This window comes from Haplochromis burtoni, unplaced genomic scaffold (genome assembly GCF_018398535.1).
Source record: "Haplochromis burtoni strain Fernald_Lab_line unplaced genomic scaffold, NCSU_Asbu1 Contig_62, whole genome shotgun sequence".
Classification (NCBI taxonomy): domain Eukaryota; kingdom Metazoa; phylum Chordata; class Actinopteri; order Cichliformes; family Cichlidae; genus Haplochromis; species Haplochromis burtoni.
In genome coordinates this window covers 784,130-806,757 of record NW_024582423.1, presented here as the reverse complement: position 1 = coordinate 806,757, position 22,628 = coordinate 784,130, and the positions used below count along the sequence as shown (strand labels likewise).

The following is a 22,628-nucleotide window of genomic DNA, read 5'->3' as shown; positions in this document are numbered from 1 at the left end:
CTAATATTTGGTGGAGGCTGTAAATTCAGCACCGATCTCAACTGTCATGTTTGCCTTGCTGTGCCAGTACTGCACTCTCCCGGACTGTAGTGCCCTCGCTCGCTCTCATCCAACATTAATGACCAGCACTCTCCTCACACCGCTACGTTCAACTCATCCATCACCTCGCTCCTCAACCCCTGTTCGTGTTTAACTTGGATTGCCTTGACATCAAAAGGTGACAATCCATCATCTAAATGAGAGCAGATAACTGTAGTGAAATTTCACTCTTTCTGTGGCATCGTGGAGTCAAACAGAGAAGAGAGGTTTGAAAAATGGGAAAGAGTGCGCGAGTGCTGAAATCCTGGAGGACACTTCATAGCTGCGCACTGTTTTCATCATGCTGGTGTAACTGTGACAGAGACATCTGTAAGAAAGACTTTTTCAGTCGCTCGAGATCAACATAGTGAAGAAGAGTGAGTCCAATCACATCTACTGCTAGAGCTCTGTGGGGGACAAACAACCAAAAAACAAACAAACACATTTTACGAAAACTGTTGGAGCTGCATGTTGTCTATGACACCAGACACACACACTTCACTGCATGGGATCCTTTGATAGGGTTTAATGAGACCCTCCAAATGACATTTAGTCAACATTTATCACAAATATTGGCAGGCAAGAACTCATGAGGCAGTTGACACATGATCTTAATATACATTTAAATAATACAAAATATACATTCATTCATACCTTGACACATGCATACTGAACCATACATGCAACCGTATACAGGGCTTTCAGAAAAACACAGTGAAGACAGAATTACTGTTTAATAGTACCCTTAATGAGAAATTTCCCACCCAAAGTGTACACGTTTCCCTCTGGCCTCAAGTAGAGTTTATCTGTTTGGATTATTTTGGAGTGAATTGCACAGTTTTGGAGAAATTTGATGCCATCTCTTTAACAGAAGTGGGCTAGGTGGCTCTCACTTTGCGGTGCTGAAGGTACCTAAAAATCAAGCAAGTTCAACTCAGCCAAGCTTTCTTTGCATTAACTGGTTAAAAAGCAAACAAAAAGAAACCCTAAAAACAGCTGGTGATAACGGGTATCACAGCGTCAGTTAGTGACTGCATCATTTGACTCTTTTTCCTTAAAATACATAAACTCAGCACCTCATATTCCAGAAAGTGACATTATCTGACGTGGTGCTAGTACATATATCCATCCATCCATCTTCTTCTACTTATCCAGTTCAGGTTTGCAGGGGCACTGGAGCCAATCTCAGCTGTGATATAATGAGAGGGAGAGTACACCCTAGCTAGTCTGTCACATGCCTAACACAGACAGACAGATACAGCAGTAAAATATAATGGTATCGATGTTGCAAATAAGAGGAGAAAGTAATGACGATATATATATATCATATGAACTCATTATTATCAAAATCACACTGAGTGGTAAACACACTCGCCTATAGATCCTCGGTTCAATTCTGGGAACCCAGCCTGCGAGGGTCACAAGCCTGGATAAAATGTGAGGGTCATGTCAGGAAAGACATCCGGTGCCAAATCAAACACACAGTTTCATCCACTCTGACGACCTCTCGGGAAATAAGGGAGCAGCCTGAAGTACCTTCCAATATACTTATTTTATCATTTGGTGGGTCTCGGTGCTGCTGTTTATTTCTAATGTGACAGCTGTATGTTAGAGCTCATAAACTTTAAACCTGATATGCTTAAACATCACAGGTGTGTACATAAAAGAGCTGTGGATATCACTTGTCGCCAGCTTAAAGTGAAATTATTAACTATATAGTCTACAAATGTAACCAATTCATTTTCTAATTTGTACTCTATTAGCTGTATTTCCAGCAGTGTAAAGAGACTTAGCAGCAGATTAGGACCACAGACGTTCTGCATCACCAACCGAATGTATGCAAATTCCTGTCACAATGCCACATACACTTTGTGCTGCTGCAGCTTTATAGCTGGGCTTCAGTGCGTTAGTAAAGTACGGCTTCAAAAAGTTGCATATACAAAACATATTCCTTCAGCAAGGAACAACTTTTCACTGAAAGCAAACTGAAAATAAAATAGTGTAAACACTGTGCTTCCACCTGATCCTAAAAGGAAACTGATCAGATCATGCTCCTGACCGGGTCATGTGTTCAGCATCAGTTACCGTAGCAATTTAGCCAGGTAAAGAAGAGAGGCACCTTCGGGGACCCTGAAAACTCTGACTCGAGTTACCTCTGGTTGCCCTGTGTCATGTAGGAGCCGTCTTCTTTCATACCAAAACAATCCAGTAGATAAACAGCACTGCAGGCCGAGGAGGAGAACATGTATATTTGATCAGGGGCGAACTTTCTGTTTAAAGCAGGTCTTCCTGAAAAAGTCTAATTCTTAGGATAACATTAGTTTTGGCTATTATCTGAGCCTGAGAATGGGGGAGGAAAGCCGGGAAGAGATGCATTATTTTACATATTAATGAATATTACATAATGAAACAGTGACTGGCACAGGGGCAAATGAGTCAGGTTAAATTAAGACTGAGGTTTCTGGTTGGGAATGTAACAAAAAAAACAACTGCAGGCAGGATTCATCTACATTTCTAATTGTCTCGCTTTCCTGGAGGCAGTTTATCTGAGCGGCAGGAAAGGGTCAGTAATACGAACAAGCTTATATCTCTGTAGCATTAACAGTGGAAACAAGTGGATAATTGGTTTTGTGGGGAAGGAAACGAAGCTACAGGAAATTTCAGTGCTATCATGTGGATCTGAGATATAACAAGCGTACTCTTTTTAATGGTTAAAAAATAAAAATAAAAACACACTTCAAGTGTAAGAATTGACTAACACTATGGTGCATACACACTTTATACTTAAGCTGTCCAGCTCAATGTGGCAGTCTTCTAAAATCGTACACAAACAGAGGGAAGGATATGTTGGGCATGTTTGGTTTGCTCACCTAAAACTGGAATGTTTACAGCAGGCAGTAAAAATAGGCTCATATGCAAACGAGACTGGAAAATAAACCTGATATTGATTAGCATCGGAGCTGGAAAAACAATCCGCAGTCATCCTGTGATTTCTTTAAATGACTGCAGCCTGTCTTTAGTGTTGCATTGCAGTCTGCATTGATTTGATTTTCACTTTATTTCTATATCTGCTGAGCACTCCAACAAAGGAGATTAAAGTCAGGAAATCTAATCTAACATAGTTTTAGCACCTGCTAAAGTGGGCTCAGAGGAAGCCACTGCCTGGAAAGCATGGAGCTGTGCAGTGTGAACACATTTCAAATTTATAAAAAAAAATAAACACAGAGAAAATAAATACTCCATACACAACATACATTACAAAAAAATAAAACAAACTTATGACCCATCAAAGGTTTTCACACAAAGTATTGCAGGAAATTTTTGTTCGCGGCTATGCTTGTCACATTCTACCTGTTAAATAACACTTTCAGCCTGAGTGTGATTGATCTCTCTCTCTCTCAGCATTCACAGTGAAAAGCAACAGCTCCGGTATGCTGTTCAGTGCAACCGCCAGAGAGGAAAAAAAGTAGATCTGAATGTGCTATGGTCACTGGTCCGTGAGAAAACAGTGGTACTGCCACACATTAACACAGACTGCCGAAAACTCACATACACTCTCAAACTCTCAGAGCTCTCCTTTGACACAAAAGAAGTTGTTGCATTCCTCTGGCTACCAAAGATGAGTCTCCCGGATCTCAGAGATGATGTTATTGGCTTTTTTAAGCGCCTGAGAAAGAAAGAAAGAAAGAAAGAAAGAAAGAAAGAAAGACAGAAAGAAAGGCTGGTTAAATTGCTGGCATTAAGACCGCAGAGAAAAGAAAAAAAAGAAAAAGAAAAACAACTAGCTGTTCCACGATGTTCAGAACCCATTCAGAGAACAAATTGCATCATCCAATTTTACCTCAAGCATTTGAGCAACCTCAGTCCGCTGCTGTGCTGTGTCCTGTGACTCAATGAGCAGCTCCTGGAGCAGTGGCTGTTTGTAAAGCTGACCCACCAGCTCACTCTGCAGATGTTCTTTCACGTAGTTCACCAGGAAATGCATCACTGTCTTGGGCACACTGTAGACACACAGATCGATGATATTTACACTAGGGCTACTATTCTGAATTTGCATGCTTCCACCAACCAAGAAAGCTGTAGTCTGACTAGAAACTAGGGCGAGGGACTCCAGAGTTAGAGCTGAGTCCCTGTTCAGATCATTACTGCTGATTTATTTTGTGCTTAATCTCATATTTAAAAAAAGAAACAACTTCACTAAACTAATATTAAGAAACACTGATTTGTATGCATGTAGCAGCTGTACGAGAACAGACATCACTGCAGGAATCAACATCTGCACACTTATTCTCTAACAGAGCACCACAGTTAAGACAGACACATACAAAATAAACAAAAAAAAAACACCCAGAACAAAAACTCTTATTGCTAATGCTGATATATTTAATCCCCTTACAGTAATTGAAGTAAAAGTAGGGAAAACAGTGCATGAGTTAATATCCACAGAGACTAAATCTAATGTCCTCACTAAATGTGTCACCCTCTAGTTTACATGTAAATATAACCCCTGCATCTTTTTTAGAGGAAAAATAAAAGCTCTCATTATATAAGAAGCCTTTGTTTATGTAGTTAGACTGCTCTTTCAATGCAGCTCTTTTATCTAAGTAACAACTGATAAGATAAAAGGTTAACAGCTGCTAACCCTGAGCCACACTGACAGCACCATCAGGCACATCTAATTGTGAAGTTAATACACGCACGCAGTGGCACGCTTGCTCTCGGTGCCCTGCGGCCAGGCAGAAAAGATGCAAATGAGGGAAAAATCTGATGGATTTCATTAAAAAACAACATTTTCATCTGACCAATACATATCAGCACTGATATAACATTAAAAGTGTTGGGAGAAGAAGAGCATCACGATACGTCTCACCTGAACAAACACAGCTACAAATGTTACACCTGAGCTGACATTTAGACTTGTACGCCTGTCGTTCAGGAAGCCTGAACACACTTTTCTGAACTTTTGACTGAGTGGCTAAGCTGCCTGTTGGAGCCAAGCCCACCCCTGTCTATAGCTAAAACCAGTCCATGCAGGCAAATGCAAGTAAATGGACTTAAACTGGATCATTACTTTAATATAACCGGAGCAGACAACATTTTATATACGAGCGAACACTTCACCCAGACTTTCAGTCAGGGAACATTTCCGCTAAGGAATAAATCAGAAACTGCTCTCTGAACACAGATCGTACAAGCACTCGCATTAAGCATCATCAGGCAGAAATCCATCAGCATGAGCTCCTTCTGCACCAAAATACAGCTCCGCGGGAACCACAGTGGTCACAGTAGTACTCTCAGACCTTGAGGGAGGATTTAGCAATGTCATGTTTGATGGTATGAAATGGACAGTGACAGGGCTGCGTGTTAACTGTTTAAAGTTCAGGCTCAGTGTTTTAATGGGTCAGCTAGACAGACAGCCTTCAGATTTTTGTGTTACTGATGTAAAAGTCTCTAAAGATATTTGGTTAACCACTGATCAGTATCATCAATTCAGAAATGGCCAAGATATATGATCTACTCTTTTATCTAAGAGTTAAGGCCACACGGAGCGCTTTCGGAAAACACAAAGAATTTCCCAAAGTTTTTGGATCCAAACTTGTCGTCTAACACAGCGGTCCCCAACATTTTTTGCGCCACAGACCAATTTAATTTCAGACAATATCTTCACGGACCAGCCTTTAAGGTGTTGCAGATAAATACAACAAAATAAAATGACCAAGACAAAAACTGTGGTATTTTGTAAATATAATAATAAACACGAATCCACTGTGTAGTTGTGTAAATTTATTAGCAGCGTCCTTCTGAAATGCGCCAACAACACTGAGACCCAGGGAAACCGAGTTAACGATAAAAACCATAAATTTTACACCCGAGCCTCAACTCTCGCGGCCCGGTACCAAACGACTCACGGACCTACAGCGTACTTGCTGGAAAATGCAGTGGTCTGATTGGTCAGCGAAGTTATGCTGCCGGCCCAAAAAATATTTTTAACGCTCAAAACATTTGAACAAATTTTACATGTCCAGTGTATAAAAGCCTTTAAGCTCCTGAATAATAACCAGAGAAGTGGTTTTACAGAATGCTGTCACAGCAAAGCTGAACTTTGATCTCAATTAATCATTTTGTCCTATAAGAGACAACATAATTACCACATGAATTATTGCGAGTTCAGTAAGGTCATGTCACTTTTGACCAACTTTATTCTAACTGAATGTTTGTGCCAAATTTGAACTACGGTAATCAATAGCAACAACTGAGCTTTGAACGTGATGTAAAGGGGAAGTAGGGTCCCCTGAGGTGCTCTGGATTTGTGCCAGTCAAACCTGTCTTGGATGCTCTTGCGGACAATGAGGAAGTAGCTCTTGATGAGACGCTGGATGACCTCACAGTCCCTCTGCTCCCTCGAGCTCAGCTTTCGGGACACTGGCACAGCCTGACAGAGAGAAGGGCCAAGCAAAATATTAATACTGACCATCTGCAATGACTTCAGTGCTTTGTCATACTGCTAATCCCGCTACTCACTGTGTCAAGGAGGTTAATGGCCTGGCCTTTGCTGGGGCTCCCAAAGCCTGCAGCTGCAGCCTTTTCTTCCGTGACCTTCTCGTTCTTCCAGCGCTTCCCTCCGTCAAGAGCCTCTGCCTGAAAACAAGCAACTCAGAGGGTAAAAGACGGGTTTTTTTAGGCTGGGATTCCACTAAAAACTCTGAAAGTGTTTTTAATATTTAATTATGAATTACACTTCAGCTTTTAAAGAGCACAGTGTCTGCTGTTTAGCCAAGCAGAAAAAAAGTCCCTGCAGTGAGAAACAAACTACTACCTGCTGACTGTTGACAGATGCGGAGACCTGCGCCGCATCCGTGAAGTCTGGATGCTTTGTGTTGATGTAGGCAAGCTCTATTGCTACTAAATGATGGACCTGAAAGTAAAAAAAAAGCAAAAAAAGCATCCAGTGGGATGACTAATATAATTAATATAAAAATGATGATCTTGCTTAAGCTGTGGATTACCATTTCATTAGTAATCGGCAAGCGTTTCCGCAATAATCCAGTCACTACTTCCACAATGGAATCGTGCAGCTTGGGAAATCGAAGAAGCTCCTTAAAAATGCAAAGACACGCTGTTTTTTAACACGGTTCTGTAATAATTACTGCGGCACTATTTTCTTTATTCAACCATGTGTAAAGTGCAATATGATCTGTGGTCCCACCTGTGTACTGAAGGAGGAACACTGCTGGATGATCCGCTGCAGCTCTTCATGAACCAGCTCCACGCAGCGCAGACTGGGCTCCTCTAGACGCTTAATTTGCCGCTTCACCAGCAGCTCAAAGGACACCTCGGGCACAAAAAGTGCTGGCCGTGGGCCCTGCAGGGCAAATATCATACACACAAACACAAATACACACCAGGTCCAGACTTGACTAGAATTAGGATTTAGTAGAGCTACACAAACAGAAGCGAGAAGAAGCTTACAGTAGCATTACGGATAGCAGTGAGGATATCGAGATCAGTCAGGCCCGCCAGGGGGTCGATAGACTGCAATGTCCGGCCAAAGGTCTCGTGGAATATGTAACAGATCCGAGCACCTCCACAGCTGCAGAAAGAAGAGAAAGGTGAAAGTTGTGATATCAGTGCTGGGTCTCAGTCCTGTGTGTCAGCAATGCTAGCTGTGCCAAGATTAAATGCAGTCAACCAAAAAGGGTCAATATTTGCTCCCCATGTATTTTAATGAATTAATCATCAAATGGTAAAAGCTGCAGAGTGGAATGTGCCAACGGAAGATGCTGATACCACTTTAGTTTACACCTACATTAGCACGAGGACATTACTCTCATGACGCTCGTCAAATGTCTCGATGCGGTCTCAATCATCAAGGTTAGCAAATCCCAAAAAGTGGATTCTGTTCATCTGGAAAACAATGTAATCACTCTTCTGTCGACAAGGGTAGGTGCACGGTTTCACTTAACCAGAAGGACTGTCGTGAAAAATTTTGTCACTGCTCACTGACAAAAATACTTATGAACCCCTACAACAAGACCCAGGTAGTGGTTACAGGAAGAGGGTGATAGATTGTCTGAAGCACTTAGATTAAGACAATGCTGCTGACCAGACCTCATACCACAGGCTACACCCAGGGGAAGCTACACCAAGTCTGTATGGTTTACCTAAGATACAAAAACAGGGTGTACCTTTAAGACCAATTGTCTGCTCAGTCACGTATAACATCTCAAAGTTTCTGGCTTTGATCCTCAACCCGTTGATAGGCAGCTCTAAACGCTACATCCAGAACACTTTGAATTTTGTTGAGAAGCTTAGAGGTGTCATAATGGAGGCAGATGAAACAATGATCTCACATGATGTTACGTTTCTCTTCACTTGTGTTCCAGTCACTGAAGCAGTGAAGGTAGTTCATAAGAGATTACAGGATGACCCCAACCTCAGCAGCAGGACCACTCTCAGCACCGACCAAGTGTGTTTGTTTGTGGAACTGTGTGTCTTCATTCCACCTATTTCAAATACATGTGTCAGTACTACAGGCAGAAACATGGGTGTGCCATAGGTTCCCCAGTTTCACCCACTGTGGCCAACTTGTACATGGAAGAAGTGGAAAACGGGGCTCTGTTATCCTACCCTGGAACACCCCCAAGTCGTTGGTACAGGTATGTGGATGACACCTGGTTGAAAATCAAATCTCAGGAGGTACCACAATTCACTGATCACAATAACTCGGTGGAGAAACACATCAAGATCACCATGGAGGTTACGAAGAAAGACCGCCTTCTTAGACTTTGAGATTTCCATCATTAAGGGGGAACATTTAAAAGTTGATGGGTAACGTAAAGTATTTAAGGTTTGACCCTCATCACCCACTGGAGCACAAACTGTGTGTCATAAGGACGCTACGACAAAGAGCGAACAGCATCGCCACAGATACAGTGGCCAGGGAAGCAGAAGAACATCATATCAAGAAGGCTGAGGAGGGGGCGTAATGGTATATTTTTCACGTTTCACCATCTTACAGTGCTGTGATTGAAGCCATTCCCCACCTCTCTGCGAATAGTACTCAAGGCCATTGATCAGCTGTCATTGACCAATGGTCTTTGATCAGTGGCTGTTGATCAATGTTCATAACAATTTCATATTAATGATCAAGAAACTGACCTCATAGGCCATTGTTCGTTAGTGGGCTAGCTTCAGTCATTATGCAAATGTCCTGTTTAAAAGGTTGGGGAAAACTGCAATCAGCTGAGACTGAAGAAGTCACTTCAGTGAGCGACGAAACGTTTCTCTCACTGAAAACGTCCAGATGAACAGAATCAACCTTTTGGGACGCTCATCAAAGTAAGTTAAAATGCAGATTTGTGCAACAACTGCTGTGTTAAAAAGAAGAGTTAAGGCATTTCACTAAATCAGAAAACAAAAGCTCCACCAGATGCAACTAGAGTGTGGTCAGACTCACAGCTCTGAGGTTTGTATGTGCCTGGCTGTTCCCTCTATGGTGTTGCAATAATCGCTGGCAAACTTGGTGACTATCTGTAGCAGGGTGGCACTGTGATCCTCTACGGGCTGTCCGTAGCTGTTGAGTCTTGCCTGGTACTGGGCACTCAGCACAGTCACTCGGGTTTTGAGGTCTGGCAAGCAGTCCCGGATGTGGTGCATGAGCAGCCTGCTGAGAGTTTTGGCCAGATAGCGAGAGCCAGCACGAGACACTAGCGAGGGATAGTGGCGCTGCAAGAAAGCCTGCTCATCCTTCATTGAGTCCTCCAGGCTTTTCTGAGTATTTATGTCATGCTGGCTCCTACAACAAGAAGAAAACAGCGAGTTCAGTAAGATAATCAGAATATTAATACTTTTAATTATAGATCAACAAGCAAGTTTGTTTCTTCCAAACCTGTTAACCACCCCGATAATCCCAAGCCTGACTGGAATGACTCGACCCAGAAGGACCTCCAGCGCATCGGTTCCTGCATCCATCAGGTCCAGCTTACTGACCACCAGCAGTGTTCGACGGCCTGACAGACACCAACACAACATTCACAGATCATTCAGGGTGAACGGTTCCCCCATTTAATCATTCTCTTTATCACCACAGCCAAAGGGAGCACATGAACATTCATTTTCCTGTCAGCAAGGTTTTTAAACTGTAAAGACAGGCTATATCAGTAGCATGAAATTACTTCTTTCGACGCATTTGATAATTTAAAAATGAAAGCATGTTATGTAACAATTTAAAAATGAAGCACGTCATGCAGTAAGCACAGAGAGAGAGAGAGAGAAAATTAAGATAAATTCTGAGGAAAAAAAAAACCCTGTATAAATAATGTCTTACCATCTGCATCAACCTCACGAGCCAATTTTAGTGCATCAGATGTGGCCAAGTCAGAGTTGGCAGGGGACACTGCGAGGATAAGGCAGTTTGGATTGGAGATAAAGGACAAGATCATCTCTTGCACTTGAGCCTCGATGTCCTTTGGCTGGTCCCCAACAGGAACCTAAGACAACAACAGCAGTATGCGGCCAACATTACATTAACCACAGCACACATTCGATCATTGTTAATGATTATCTAACGTCACTGTGTTTGCATAAATCATATCCAGTCAGCATCCCTGTCAAGAGGCTGAATCTACCTTAGTAATTCCAGGTAAATCAACCAGAGTGAGATTAAGAACTTTTGGAGAGAAAATCTTCAGATATATGGGCTCAGGACTGATCCCCTGGATATGAAAAACAGAGAAAGAAAATAATGAATCCAGTGGAAACAGCTGAACCTGCAGCATTACTGAGCGCACATCAAAGTGTTCTTCTCACTTTATTGTCGCCTGAACCTCGTTCAGTCTCTGCTTCAATTTCCTGACGAATTTCCTGAAAATCTGTGAAGATCTATTAAAAGAGTGAGAAAATTACACATCACATAATCCTAGCACACAATACAGAACCAAAGCAGTGTACATATTATTTGAATGCCTAAGATAAACAAACCTGATTCTTGCAGTGCAGAAATGTACCCCATTCTTCAGCTTTGACACCTGGACAAATAGGAGTAAGTGTGAATTTTAACACAGATAAAACTAAGACTTTGAAGAGACATTATGCTAATTTGAATATAAGACAAAGCCACTTGTATTCATACTAGACGCAGAAAGATCAGGCTGAAGAAAATGTCAGAAAAGAAATGAAGAAGTTAAACAAAGACAAGTGCATGCAGATCAAGTGTAGAGAGACCTGGGTAGCTGTTTTGGGCATTTTGCTTAATCCCATTTCCTGAAAAGCCAGTGAAGGAGAAGAGGAAGAAAGAGAGTGTTAGCAAAGCAAGACCATAAAAGGAATAGCAGTTAAAAACAGTGAGAAAAGGTGCACGTTAACTACTGCATGCAGTATACACTTTAATAACAACCTTCTGTTACTCTATTCTCCTCATTCTTCTGCATACCCTAACTTCCTAAACTTGACTTTGTTTTTTTTAAAGGAATATAACAGTGACAGATTTGTGTTTGTTTACCGTTCTCGATCTTCAGCCTCTCCTGCAATGGGGGGACATTAACAAGCTGCAACACCAGGGGTCGTCTTGTGACTATTCCTGATCCTCGAGGCAAGAAATCCCGTCCAACCAGGCTCTCCAACACAGAGCTCTTTCCACTACTCTGTTATGACACATGATAAGACCAGTTTAACCCTGATACAGTCATCTGCAAAGTTTTCATGCAGTGTGGATATGCCATTGTGAATATAATAAAAAAAATAACATGAACACAGTTTACAGCTTCAGCTACAGCATACATGACAGATGATGGAATGTTATAGATAAAAATTTGATAAAACTGCATCACCATTGAGCTTTTTACTTCAAGCTCTCTTGGGCAAACTTTTTTGTCAATTCTTTAAGTAGCCTTCAGAATTAGTTCTCCAGGCTTCTTGAAGGACATTCAAACCTCTTCTTCGGATGTTGTCTGCCTTTTGTTTTTTACAGAAATGGACAAAACATTTCTGTAAAAAAGCTCAGGTACAAGGACTTGACTGAAAAGGAGTGAAAAAAGTAGGCAGTCTCCAAAGAAGAACTTTGATAGACCTTCAGAAAACCTGAAGAACTATTGTTCAAGACCATTTTAAAAATTAGAAGACAGCCTGGCTGCTTGGAAACAAAATATAACGAAATCATGGGTAGCTCAGACTTTTGCACAGTAGTTTAGATGCGTCCTAGCCTACCTGAGATCCAACCACGACTATCTGAGGTAACTGTATGATCTCCGCCCCCAGTGTTAGAAAGACCTCCTGCAACCGGTTGATGGTGGGAATGAGAGTTTCCATCCTTCCAACAGACCGGACACTGTTGCTACATTGGGTTTTAAAAAAATAAATTAATTAATTAATTAAAAACACAAACACACACACACACACACACACACACAAAAGCAAAGATAAAACAAACTTCAAAACAGTTAAAAAAACAAAAGCAGTATAGCTTCGTCAGAGGGAGAAGTGGTCCTGATGAGAGGGGTGTAACACCACGCTCAATCCTCCCAGGTTAAGCACCAGTTTGAAGTGGCATTTTAAGATAAACACTGGTTACGAGTTGTCAACTACTGGGATGAAACCAGGTCTGACTAACAGTGCAACAAATGGTGACAGCACAAACCGAGACACTCGATGTTATGTGCTAACTATAGCTTGCTAAATCTATTGGGTAAAGGGAGGAAGTGAAATGGATAAGCTAGCTAACTGCTTACACTCGCTTAGCTGCTAAAGAAACGGTACCCGATGCTGACCTCACCAATGTTCAAGATATATTCCTTCCTATCCAAGTTTCCTGTTCTTCATAGTTTGTATTAAAATAACGCGTTAACCCTTCATTCCACCCGAAATGTCATCCAAAATTAGGAGCATAAAGATACAGACCGTCAATTGATCACATAGGCGGAACCGTATTACTCAGTCAATCCAATTGGTCAAAAATTTGAGTCACGAGGTTTCCTAGCATCTGATTGGCTGATATGTAAAGTCCCGCCTTGTGAAACCTCAAATCAAACCACACTGCCTATACATTTATATATTCTGACACTTAAAAAGCACACAAGAAAAGCGGAAAGATAGACTTTTTTTTTCTTCCTGTGTTTTAATATCTGTATATATATAAACATGTTATTTACATACAATGGCCATCAGTAAGTTACAGAATAAAACATGTATGAACTTTGCACAGATGGTTATAACAGGAAACACCCAGTCATCACGCAACCCAAATATTACTAATAAATACCCTCCATTAGAAGTTAGTGTCCCCTGGAATTTGTAGCAGCCAGAGATCATGTGAAGACAGCTTCATAAATGGACTCCTTTGTATTCAGATATTATGTGATCAGGTCGAGGTTACTGTGCCACCAATGACAAGGGCCAATTTCAAGAGGCCAAGTTTTCTCATCAAAGATAAGAAAGCCCTATTGCTGAGATAAACAGTCAGTGTTATCCATGCTCACCCTGGGGCTCTCTGTAAGAAAAATGACATTGTATTTTTCACAGTCTAACACTCTGAACACCGTATGCATGTCAAAGCACTGAGCGTCTCTCAAACAACAATTAGAAAAAAACAGCTTCAAGCTATGCATTCTTAGTCCATGTATGAGGTGTCCATGCCCTCGCCCTCCGGATGAAGCAACCTCCCCGCTAAGCGCTCAATGTCATCGAGGCTAAGCTGTCGAAGGGAACGTTCATAGTCCTTGAGAAAAGAAAGAAAGTAAAAAAAGAAATAAAAACATATTGAAAAGTAGCAGGTTAAAAACATTTCAGTGCATTTATTTACAACATGTTCTGGCTTAGAAATAATGCATGAAGGACTGGAAGCATGACCTTCAGAAACATTTTTGTTGCTTTTAAAAGGAGTTTGTTAAGTACAAAAAGTGTAGACGTAAGTGGAGGTAAGCTAATTTGCAATTTTGACTGTTTGTTTTGTAATGATGTTAAAATTATTTGCACGCAAATAATTAAACAATTTCAGGATAACAACAGAATTTGGCAGCAAAAGGCCAAACTAGATTTTGCGATAATGCTTCATCCCCCCCTTCAAACACACACGCATGTCTGGCTGCTACTGGTCTGAGTTGTTCAATTAATTATTTAGCCCAGCATAATTAGTGGCTCCATAGTTTAGTGGTTTACATATTTGCCTAACAAGTGAAAGGAGGAGACATGAATCCCTTTGGGGTTTCGTTGGGAAGGCATGCAGAGCTACCTGCTGTGGCAACGCCTCGTGAATGAGGGAGCAGCTGAATGTAGCTTCTAATTAGTGAGCACAGTTGGATGGATAGGAGCTGATCAACTAACAAACTCAAGAGTAGGGCTGTTCGATATAACGATATATATCGGATGACGATATAAAAACATCTATCGTTTCATTTTACGCTATCATTTGTTTCGTGGTGTCGCAAAATAAACTGTTTACGGCAATATTTTTTCATTGTTTTGATGGTCACTGTAGTGGCTATATTAATGTCTTAAAGTTCTCTCTTTCTCTTATATTTAATATAACCACACTATGGACAGACAAGCGCCTGTTTTTATGCGTTGTCGTTAGCAACAACGACAGTAAAACCATTGCGTGTCCGCTTGTTTATCTTCCACATAAACCTTTCACAATAAAGCTCAAGATCCTGTTGAGACTTTTCAAAATAAACTTAATCACGTAAAAGAGTATGCAGAGTACTTAAGGATGAGAAGCAAAAAAGAGCTGACAGGTGCTAAAAAAAAAAAACAACAACCTTAGACTCAAACGTTAGAACAGGCTTTTCCCTGCAGCACGCCGTGTAATAAATACTCACAAAGAAAACAGCGGCCGTTACAACTTATGTCTAAAAATGTGTAGTTTCATGCATCAGTTAAAACACTCGACTCCAGGTACACGACGCCCAGCTGGAAACACTTTACGCAAGTCGAGCTGCCCGCGATTCTCAGAATGTACAGAAAATGTAAAATTTTTGTGATTTATATCGTTATTGGACGATAGATGTCTTATATCGGGATATGAGATTTTGGTCATATCGCACAGCCCTACTCAAGAGTTGTCAGTACACCGACTTTCTACAGTAAAATCCGTTCTCATTAAAAGATAAAAGCATTATACAAATATTGTAGTAATTATTAATAATAGATTTCCAGAAATTAAATTAGTATCTCATTGTTACCACTACATGTTCATAAATCATCCATAACTGGCCCTTTCAACTTTAATATTTGACATTTATTAAATATGCACTGCTGTCAACTTGTGTGACGAAAAAAAAAATAGATGATGCTGCATTTATATACCTTAATAAGCTGTTCATGAACCTTTGCTGCATCTGCCGGACTAAAGTGTCTAGCAAGTATAGTGGAGATGGTCTGCCATACTCCTCCCTGTGTGCTGCTTCCACTGCTGGTGCTGCTACAGCTACCACCGCCGCCTGGTGCTGCTGTCCCTGAAACTGCAGTCCTCTCTCCCACGGGACGGATTACCAGATTCAATTTAGCTTCAGGACCAATAGAGTAATCACTCAGTCTGTGTTCATCTGAGGGAGAGTGATATAATGTATTGCCATTAAAAATTTACATATGATGCATGCAGAAAAGTATTAACAAATGCTGCCATCAAATGTGGCACCGTTGCCACATCTACCTGCTAGAGCTTTCCCTTTGTAGAGTAACCGTTGTTGGTTTGCTGGTATGTTGAGACGTTCAGACACAAGCTCCTTCACTGTAGAGACCTTTTCGTCTTCAGTCACCTGGAAGATAAACAACCCAATCATGTAGTACATGTGTAATTTAAGAGCATGACGCTAGCTGTTTTCTTTCTGTGCAGCTGAACAGCGTTTAAATTACACAGCACACAGTGCTGTAAAAGAGTATTTGTCCCATTCTTGATTTCTTGTTTTTTGGCATATTTCGAACAAAACAACACACACACACACACACCTATCTCACATTTGCCAAAAAGCTTCTTGATGATCCCCAAAACTTTTTGGGAAATATTCTTTAGACTGACAAGAAAAGAACTGAACTTTTTGAAGAGTTTGAGTTCTGTGTTACATCTGGTGTAAAACACAGTGAAGGTAGTGTGATGGTGGGGCTGCTTTGCTGTTTCGAGACCTGGAAGAGTTCGTTTAATTGATGAAACCATGAATTCTGCTCTATCCTTCAGGATTTTCTGGTAGAATGTCCGGTCATTAGTTTGTCCTCTAACACTCAAACGCCTTTGGGTTATGCAACAGGATAGTGACCAAAAACACAGCAGCAAAAAACAGAAAGGGGATATAAATAAGTGACATCCCCGCTTTGTACTGACCTTTGTAGAGGCCCCTTTCTCTAAAAAAATAAATAAATAAAGTGCACTCTGGCTAACATTTTAAACGAAATGGCTGTAATCACTGTTATAGCGTAGATGTTGTGCATGGAACCACTTCTCTGCTGAACACAGAATTTTTAAACAATTTTAGAAAAAAAATCCAGTTTGTGCTTCATAATGTTTTAAAAATTAGCTTTGGGAGAGACAGACTGAGGCTAAAGCTAACTGACAGCTATATTGGTCTTACTGCACGAAAAAGTGTTTCCCTAAGATAGGACTTCCCCTTTTTTTTCTTTCCCCGAAACCACAAAGACCCGGCTTCAAATGCTACTAGTCAGCTGTTGTCAGGCGAGATTGTATGCAACATCTTATCCAGGATTTGGCTAGCACGCCAGCCACTATAACATCAATGACTCTGAGGAGAAATGCCCATACAACCGGCTAGTTTAGGCTACAGTGTGTAGAACTGAATCCCAGTATTTCTGACAGGCTATTTTATTACTTCAAAAAACATATGCGTAGCCGTTTTTCTAAAGGCAGCTCGGCATGTGACATGCCAATGCTGGCTCGGCTAAACTGCTAGCTGCGATCGCAGTTAGCAAGAGGCGGTGAGCTAGCGCAGCGGTACTTCACTCACCTGTACGCTGCACTCTTTTCCTTGAAGCGGTTTCACCGTGAGGATCATTTTTGAATATGCTTTCAAAAAACAAAAAAATTACACAACAATAAAGATAAAGTAACAAAGCCTCCCGAAGTGTGCTGCTTCAGAGTACAGCTACTTTATCAGCTCGCGATTCGTCGCTTGCCAACGGCCCATTTTCTTCTCCCGCATCCCACTACCGCCGCGCGCTGGCCGGAGTGTGGCATGGCAGCTACACCAGCCTTCGGAGGAAAGTGTCATAACAACAAAAACAAACAATAATCCATTTATTTTCTCCTAATTATGCCGCAGTTGAATATTAAAAAGAAAAAAAGAGGATGGGAAAACTCAAAAAGGCTTACAACTTTGACTTATAACGCGGCTATTAGTAATATTATCAACAATGCTACACCAGGGCTAATTTATTATACGTTTTTAAAACATTTTTTTCCTTTTTGTGTGTTTAAATAACACACAGGGAAATTGTGTTAAAATAAAGTGGACTAAGGCTGCATGACGCTAGCGTGTTTTTACTAGTATCGTGGTGAACACAGTAACTTATAACTGATTTTCCTATTAATGCCTCACATTATTGCAACATTATAGCGTTGTTACCATAACTCATCATCACATGTAGTTTGAAACTGTAGTTATCGGAAAACTACTTGCCGTCCAATTGCAGAGTAACATTTATTTTGTTACTTTATGCACCTACATCAAATACATATCAAGCCTTTACTGAGAAAATAAAAAACATGATATAGGGTATTATATTAGGATGGCTGCACATCTGCTATGGAGAGAAAACGAATAAATCTTTGATCGGTGCACACGGCAAGCCTTTAACCTGCTTCATGATCGGTTGGGCATACAATCATTAACATGCATTGCACATTTTGCCGGATCCCCACCTACTCCCAAGGCTCAGGAACACCCTGAGGACCCCGTGACCCAGATGGGATCCGGTCCACACGTTTCTCATCTCACCCTCCCCGCATGGTTTCCACCGTGTGGGTCATGTGATTGCCTGCTGTCTGTGCCCAGCCCCGGCCAGCCGCGAGCAAGAGAGGAGAGCATCCTTCAGCTGGGCACTTACAGACGGGATGTGCACCTGTCGAGTGAACAGTCTGCAACCAAACCAGGCCAAAACACGCCGGTGAAAGAGACCCCCATAACGCCATACAGGCTGCGTGTGGTAAGTGATGTTTGTGTTCATTTGTTTGTTTATGGTGTGAAATATCGCACAGCATTAATACAGTTTGCGGACACAGCCTCATCTGTGCTAACAGACAGTCAATTAGAAACATAACAGCGTAAAAGCAGCAAAGATTAAAAAAAAAGAAAAAATCATCGTGAAAGCATCAGCCACGCCTAACAGTCACATGGAAAATCCAATCTTATTTTAATGTTTTCATTCCTGTTAAGACTTTTGTGTGGGACCCAGCAGGAAGTTTGCACTAACATTTACTGTGCAAGCATTTCATTTCTACTTTCTTTCTATTTTGTCTTAATGTGGCTTGAATTATGTATAGAGATGCAGAACAATAGACTAGAGCTAATGCTTGCAATGTGGAGCTATACCTTACCTGTGACTCATTTGCAGTGAACATTAATGGCCTCATAAACATATGAACACACGTATAGGTGTGGAAATGTACAAGAAGCCCAAAACAGGTGGATCTATGCTCTTATCCAGGTAGAAGCCATTACACTTGAATAGATTAGCTAAATAATAAAGAGGTGTGTAGATCAAAATCAGACAGAGATCAAGTTTGTTATAGATAGATCCATACTGCATAGGAGTGGTAGGAATGTATATACTCTATGGATGGCTCTTTGTAAAAAGCATAGATGAAGTCTGCTAGTGTTTGCAGGTGATGGGGACACTTCGGGATCTTCAGTTTGCTTTGCAACTAAAGATTGAGGAGCTTCGCCAGAGGGACACGCTGATAGATGAGCTGGAGCTTGAGCTGGACACGAAGGATGAACTCATCCGGCGGCTGCAGGAAGAACTAGACCGCTACAGAACCACTGTCTCCCTCCCAGGATCCTCTGCAGTCAGTGCATGTAGGCAGTTTTGTGCTGTTCTAATAATTGCAAGGCTTATTAGGACTGATATAGAGTTCTGTTTAATTTCCCTGACTTTTTTTATTTTTTATTTTTTTGCTTCTACCTCAGCTCAAACTGATGACAACAAGAGACCCAGAAGGCAGACGGTGATTTGTGAGCCCCTCACTCTGGACCCAGTGACTCTTGCCTTGGTTTCACAGAGAAGCTGTGACAAAAGCCACGAGTAAGAGGACACAGTGTTCCCCTCACAGCTACACCTGCTCAGATTGAAAAATTACATTCATGCATGTTCAAGGCTCACTGACTGCTGACTGCATGACTCATGATGAACCAATGCTTTTTTTTATTCATTGTCAGACGCTCAAGCAATTGACACTGTTTAATAACTCATCCTCACCTGCAAATTTGATATCGTTTCCTCATGTCCTCAGGTCCCAGAGGCTGATTCGGGCATCATTTCTGAGAAACGACTTGCTGAAGCACCTTGATGAAGGAGAAATCAGAGCCATCATCGCCTGCATGCATTCCACCACCATCAATCAAGGCTGCTATGTTATTCAGGAGGGGACCGCTGGGGCTCAGGCTTACGTTTTGGAAGGTAAATCCTTTTTTCCTCTCACAATGGCCGCCATTAATCACACACGAGGATATTTATTAAGGCTTCCTTGAGATGTCAGATGCTTAAGGACAGACTGATTAAATGATGAGCTTGATCATATCTTTATATTTAAATTCTTGTACTGATAAATAGAAGCAAATAGAAACGCAACAAAGTGACAGCATGTGGAGCAACACATTTCTAGTTTGGGTTGAAATGTCAGCTTGAGCCTGAGGAGACGGAGAGGCTGTTTATCTCCGGTTGCCTTGCCTTTCTGTTGTTTGTGCTGTATATCTCTCTCAGTCTGTACATTATCTGACATAAAACCCACTTCTCTGCGTCGTCCTTCACCCAGTGTTTGTTTATTTGCAGAAGGGAGGCTGGAAATGATGAAAGATGGACTGAAGCTGCTCACAGTTGAACCAGAAGACATGTTTGGAGAGCTAGCGCTCCTTTACAACTGCACCCACACCTACTCTGTGTCAGGTATATCAAAGCTTTGCATCGGCTTCTTTATTTTATAATTGCGCGCAGATGTCACAGGAGAGCTGTCAACCTGAAGAATTTCTCTGTGATTATCTCTGATTCGGCGAGGATATAAATAATTCTAGTTTAAGTGAATTTCACAAGCGGTAAGATTTCTGGCTGTGGCCTCGGACAAAAGATGCCTGTTGAATTCGAAATCAAAAGACCCTCTGAGATTTTACAACAGCTTTGCATGGCCTTCTATCAGATGTGAGGAATTTAAAGCATCCTTGGTTTTTGCCGCTTAACAAGGCTGCCTGGACCGCCACATCTCCTCCCTGCAATCCAGCATCTCAGCATCTTGCAAACATTTAAAAATAATCTTCTTGTAAACGATCTCGATTTAATGACCGCTGCGTTGCAACCTCTCATCTGTGCTTTTGTGGTGATTTTTTCCCCTCTTACAAGCAGAAACTGTGCTATCATTTCCTTTGAGGATCCGATCGCAGAGTCCTGTGGGAAAACCTTTTCAGCCGTGGCTGCGTGTGTCTGACCTGGTTTCACAAATAAATAGGCTGTGAAAATGGCCGGATTAGTTTAAATTGAAAAATCTGTCTGTTTTGTCTTGTTTGGTCCCAAAAGCATCCCATTCCTCCCCTTTTTTAAAAACTCCTTTCTTTGTCCTGCAACCAGGCAGCCTTTCCAATTCACTGTTCTACATTTGTCTGCTCTCTGGTAACAAAACTCATTTGATGTCTGCTCGCTGCTCCCCCTTGTTCCATGTACCCTCTTTTTTTCAATCCATTTAAGGCCTGTTGCATTTATCTCCTTCCTGACCTGAAATTACCTTTTTTCCCATCATATCTGGTACAAGAGATTAAATTAAAAACCAATGGCTGCACGCCGTGTGCCATATAAAGGTAAAGCGACAAAGTTTGGTTTGTATCCAAAAACAGGGAACTGAGACAAGGACTGCACCGCAATAATCAGATGCTCGATCTTATTAGACTGTCTGGTGGGGACGTCGTCTTCCGTTTGCAGGAAGGTTCAGTGAATCAATCAATACTGGTCATTATTAATTAACGACACTCTCTTTCAAGCTCTATTACAAAGAAAGATGGTGATGATGGCTGAAGGAAATTAGATTTGATTGATATCAACTGACCTCTGCGAGGAAAACAAGTATTTTTAGTTTTTACGATACACGGTAAGCATTTCTAATGAAATCCTGGCCTACTTACTGGCTGCACGTCCACATCCATCACAGGCAGCATGAGTCTCGATAGTGCTTTCACTCATCTGTCACTGACACAGCGTCTTCCTCTGTCTCTGTGTTTTGATCTGCAGCACGAACGGACAGCAGGCTGTGGGTTGTGGATCGCAAGAGCTACCAGACCATAATCATGCAGAGTGGTCTCAAGCGCCTTTCCCATTCAGTGGAGCTTCTTAGCAGGTGAAAATCAGACTGATGCACATGGAGCAGCTCCAAAAAGCTGCTTTGATGGGCCATGTAGGCTTTTACCTCTGTGCACGGTATCTGCTCATTGTCCTCATGCACCTACATGAGCTATTGCGGATGATATCCAGTGCTTTTTGTTTGTATCTGTGTGCAGCATTCCCTTCCTCCAGTCGCTGCCAGCAGATGTCCTCATGAAAATGTCGGATCTCATGGAAGAGGTACACTTGAAGTTATTTAACTGTGAAGCACACTAGTGTATCCAGCTAATAGATGAGGTGAATGTTTACATGCAGTGCCTACAGTGCCTCTATAAGTGCAAAGAAAGTTCTCTGGATGAACCCTTCTTTGTTTTATTGATATTTTTCCACTGGTCACACTGCTGTCGGTTTTCATTTGCCTTCCACAGACACATTACACCGATAGCGAGTACATCATTCGACAAGGGGCCACAGGAGACACCTTTTATATCATCAGCAAAGGCCAGGTAAAGTGTTCTGCTCTCATCCTGCTGCGCAGATCAAGGGGGGCTTTCTGAGGAAAAGATTTACAGCCTGGATGACAGAAATGTCAAAGCAGTGGCGGAAATGACTTTATGATGGTGATAATTTACTTTGGTGCGTTGCGCTCATCACCATTACCTCTTTTTTCATTACATTTGACAGGTGAAAGTGACAGAAAAGGGGCAAGAGCAGGAAGAACAGGTAGTTCTTTCTAAGCTCTCTGAGAGACAGTGGTTTGGAGAAAAGGCTCTGTGGGGGTAAGAAGGGAAAAAAGCTCCTTCAGATGATGCTATAAAGAAATTTCTGCACATATAATGAAAAAGCACACACACACACACACACACACACACACACACACACACACAATCCTCTGTGCAGATACCCAACTTGACATGCCTGCCACGCAGCTTCTTGAGGGTCCAAACTGAGCACTTGGTCATGTTTCAAAACTTTACTCATGCTCTATAAAACAAGACACACACACACACACACACACGGGCACACACACA

The 22,628-nt window shown here is 41.6% G+C and overlaps 3 protein-coding genes across 7 annotated transcripts in view; 1 reads left to right on the top strand and 2 right to left on the bottom strand.

The window, feature by feature from the left end:
* Positions 1–592: 592 nt before the first annotated feature.
* On the bottom strand, positions 593–13,044 carry si:dkey-32e23.4 (dynamin-1-like protein). 4 transcript variants are annotated; one of them, XM_005922661.3, is made up of 18 exons: positions 12,843–13,044; positions 12,283–12,409; positions 11,579–11,720; positions 11,302–11,340; positions 11,059–11,105; positions 10,888–10,959; positions 10,707–10,793; positions 10,406–10,568; positions 9,968–10,088; positions 9,536–9,874; positions 7,549–7,669; positions 7,286–7,441; positions 7,086–7,175; positions 6,896–6,994; positions 6,601–6,717; positions 6,402–6,511; positions 3,920–4,079; positions 593–3,745 (listed from the first exon to the last, which is right to left on the bottom strand). In XM_005922661.3, the coding sequence occupies exons 2-18, from the start codon at positions 12,382–12,384 to the stop codon at positions 3,689–3,691; spliced, it is 2,022 nt and encodes a 673-aa protein (XP_005922723.1). In that variant the 5' UTR covers positions 12,385–12,409; positions 12,843–13,044; the 3' UTR covers positions 593–3,688. The 4 variants fall into 4 exon arrangements, with proteins under 4 accessions (XP_005922723.1, XP_014189171.1, XP_014189172.1 ...); XM_014333685.2 differs by having other exon boundaries at positions 12,848–13,044; XM_014333686.2 differs by having other exon boundaries at positions 12,973–13,044.
* A 125-nt stretch (positions 13,045–13,169) lies between these two features.
* On the bottom strand, positions 13,170–17,228 carry ubl4a (ubiquitin like 4A). The gene is made up of 4 exons (XM_005922663.3): positions 17,025–17,228; positions 15,722–15,827; positions 15,376–15,614; positions 13,170–13,789 (listed from the first exon to the last, which is right to left on the bottom strand). Exons 1-4 carry the CDS (start codon positions 17,070–17,072, stop codon positions 13,682–13,684), a joined length of 501 nt encoding a protein of 166 aa, XP_005922725.1. The 5' UTR covers positions 17,073–17,228; the 3' UTR covers positions 13,170–13,681.
* Positions 17,229–17,887: 659 nt separating this feature from the next.
* Positions 17,888–22,628, top strand: part of prkg1l (protein kinase cGMP-dependent 1, like) — a 7,242-nt gene continuing 2,501 nt past the window's right edge. Inside the window, exons 1-9 of one of the 2 annotated variants that reach the window (XM_042221185.1) lie at positions 17,888–18,222; positions 18,893–19,094; positions 19,206–19,320; positions 19,529–19,695; positions 20,068–20,181; positions 21,508–21,613; positions 21,774–21,837; positions 22,026–22,103; positions 22,282–22,376. In XM_042221185.1, the coding sequence (XP_042077119.1) occupies positions 17,983–18,222; positions 18,893–19,094; positions 19,206–19,320; positions 19,529–19,695; positions 20,068–20,181; positions 21,508–21,613; positions 21,774–21,837; positions 22,026–22,103; positions 22,282–22,376 (1,181 nt within the window). In that variant the 5' untranslated portion in view covers positions 17,888–17,982. The remainder of the gene's footprint in view (positions 18,223–18,892; positions 19,095–19,205; positions 19,321–19,528; positions 19,696–20,067; positions 20,182–21,507; positions 21,614–21,773; positions 21,838–22,025; positions 22,104–22,281; positions 22,377–22,628) is intronic. The other variant, XM_005922660.3, reaches the window with a different exon arrangement.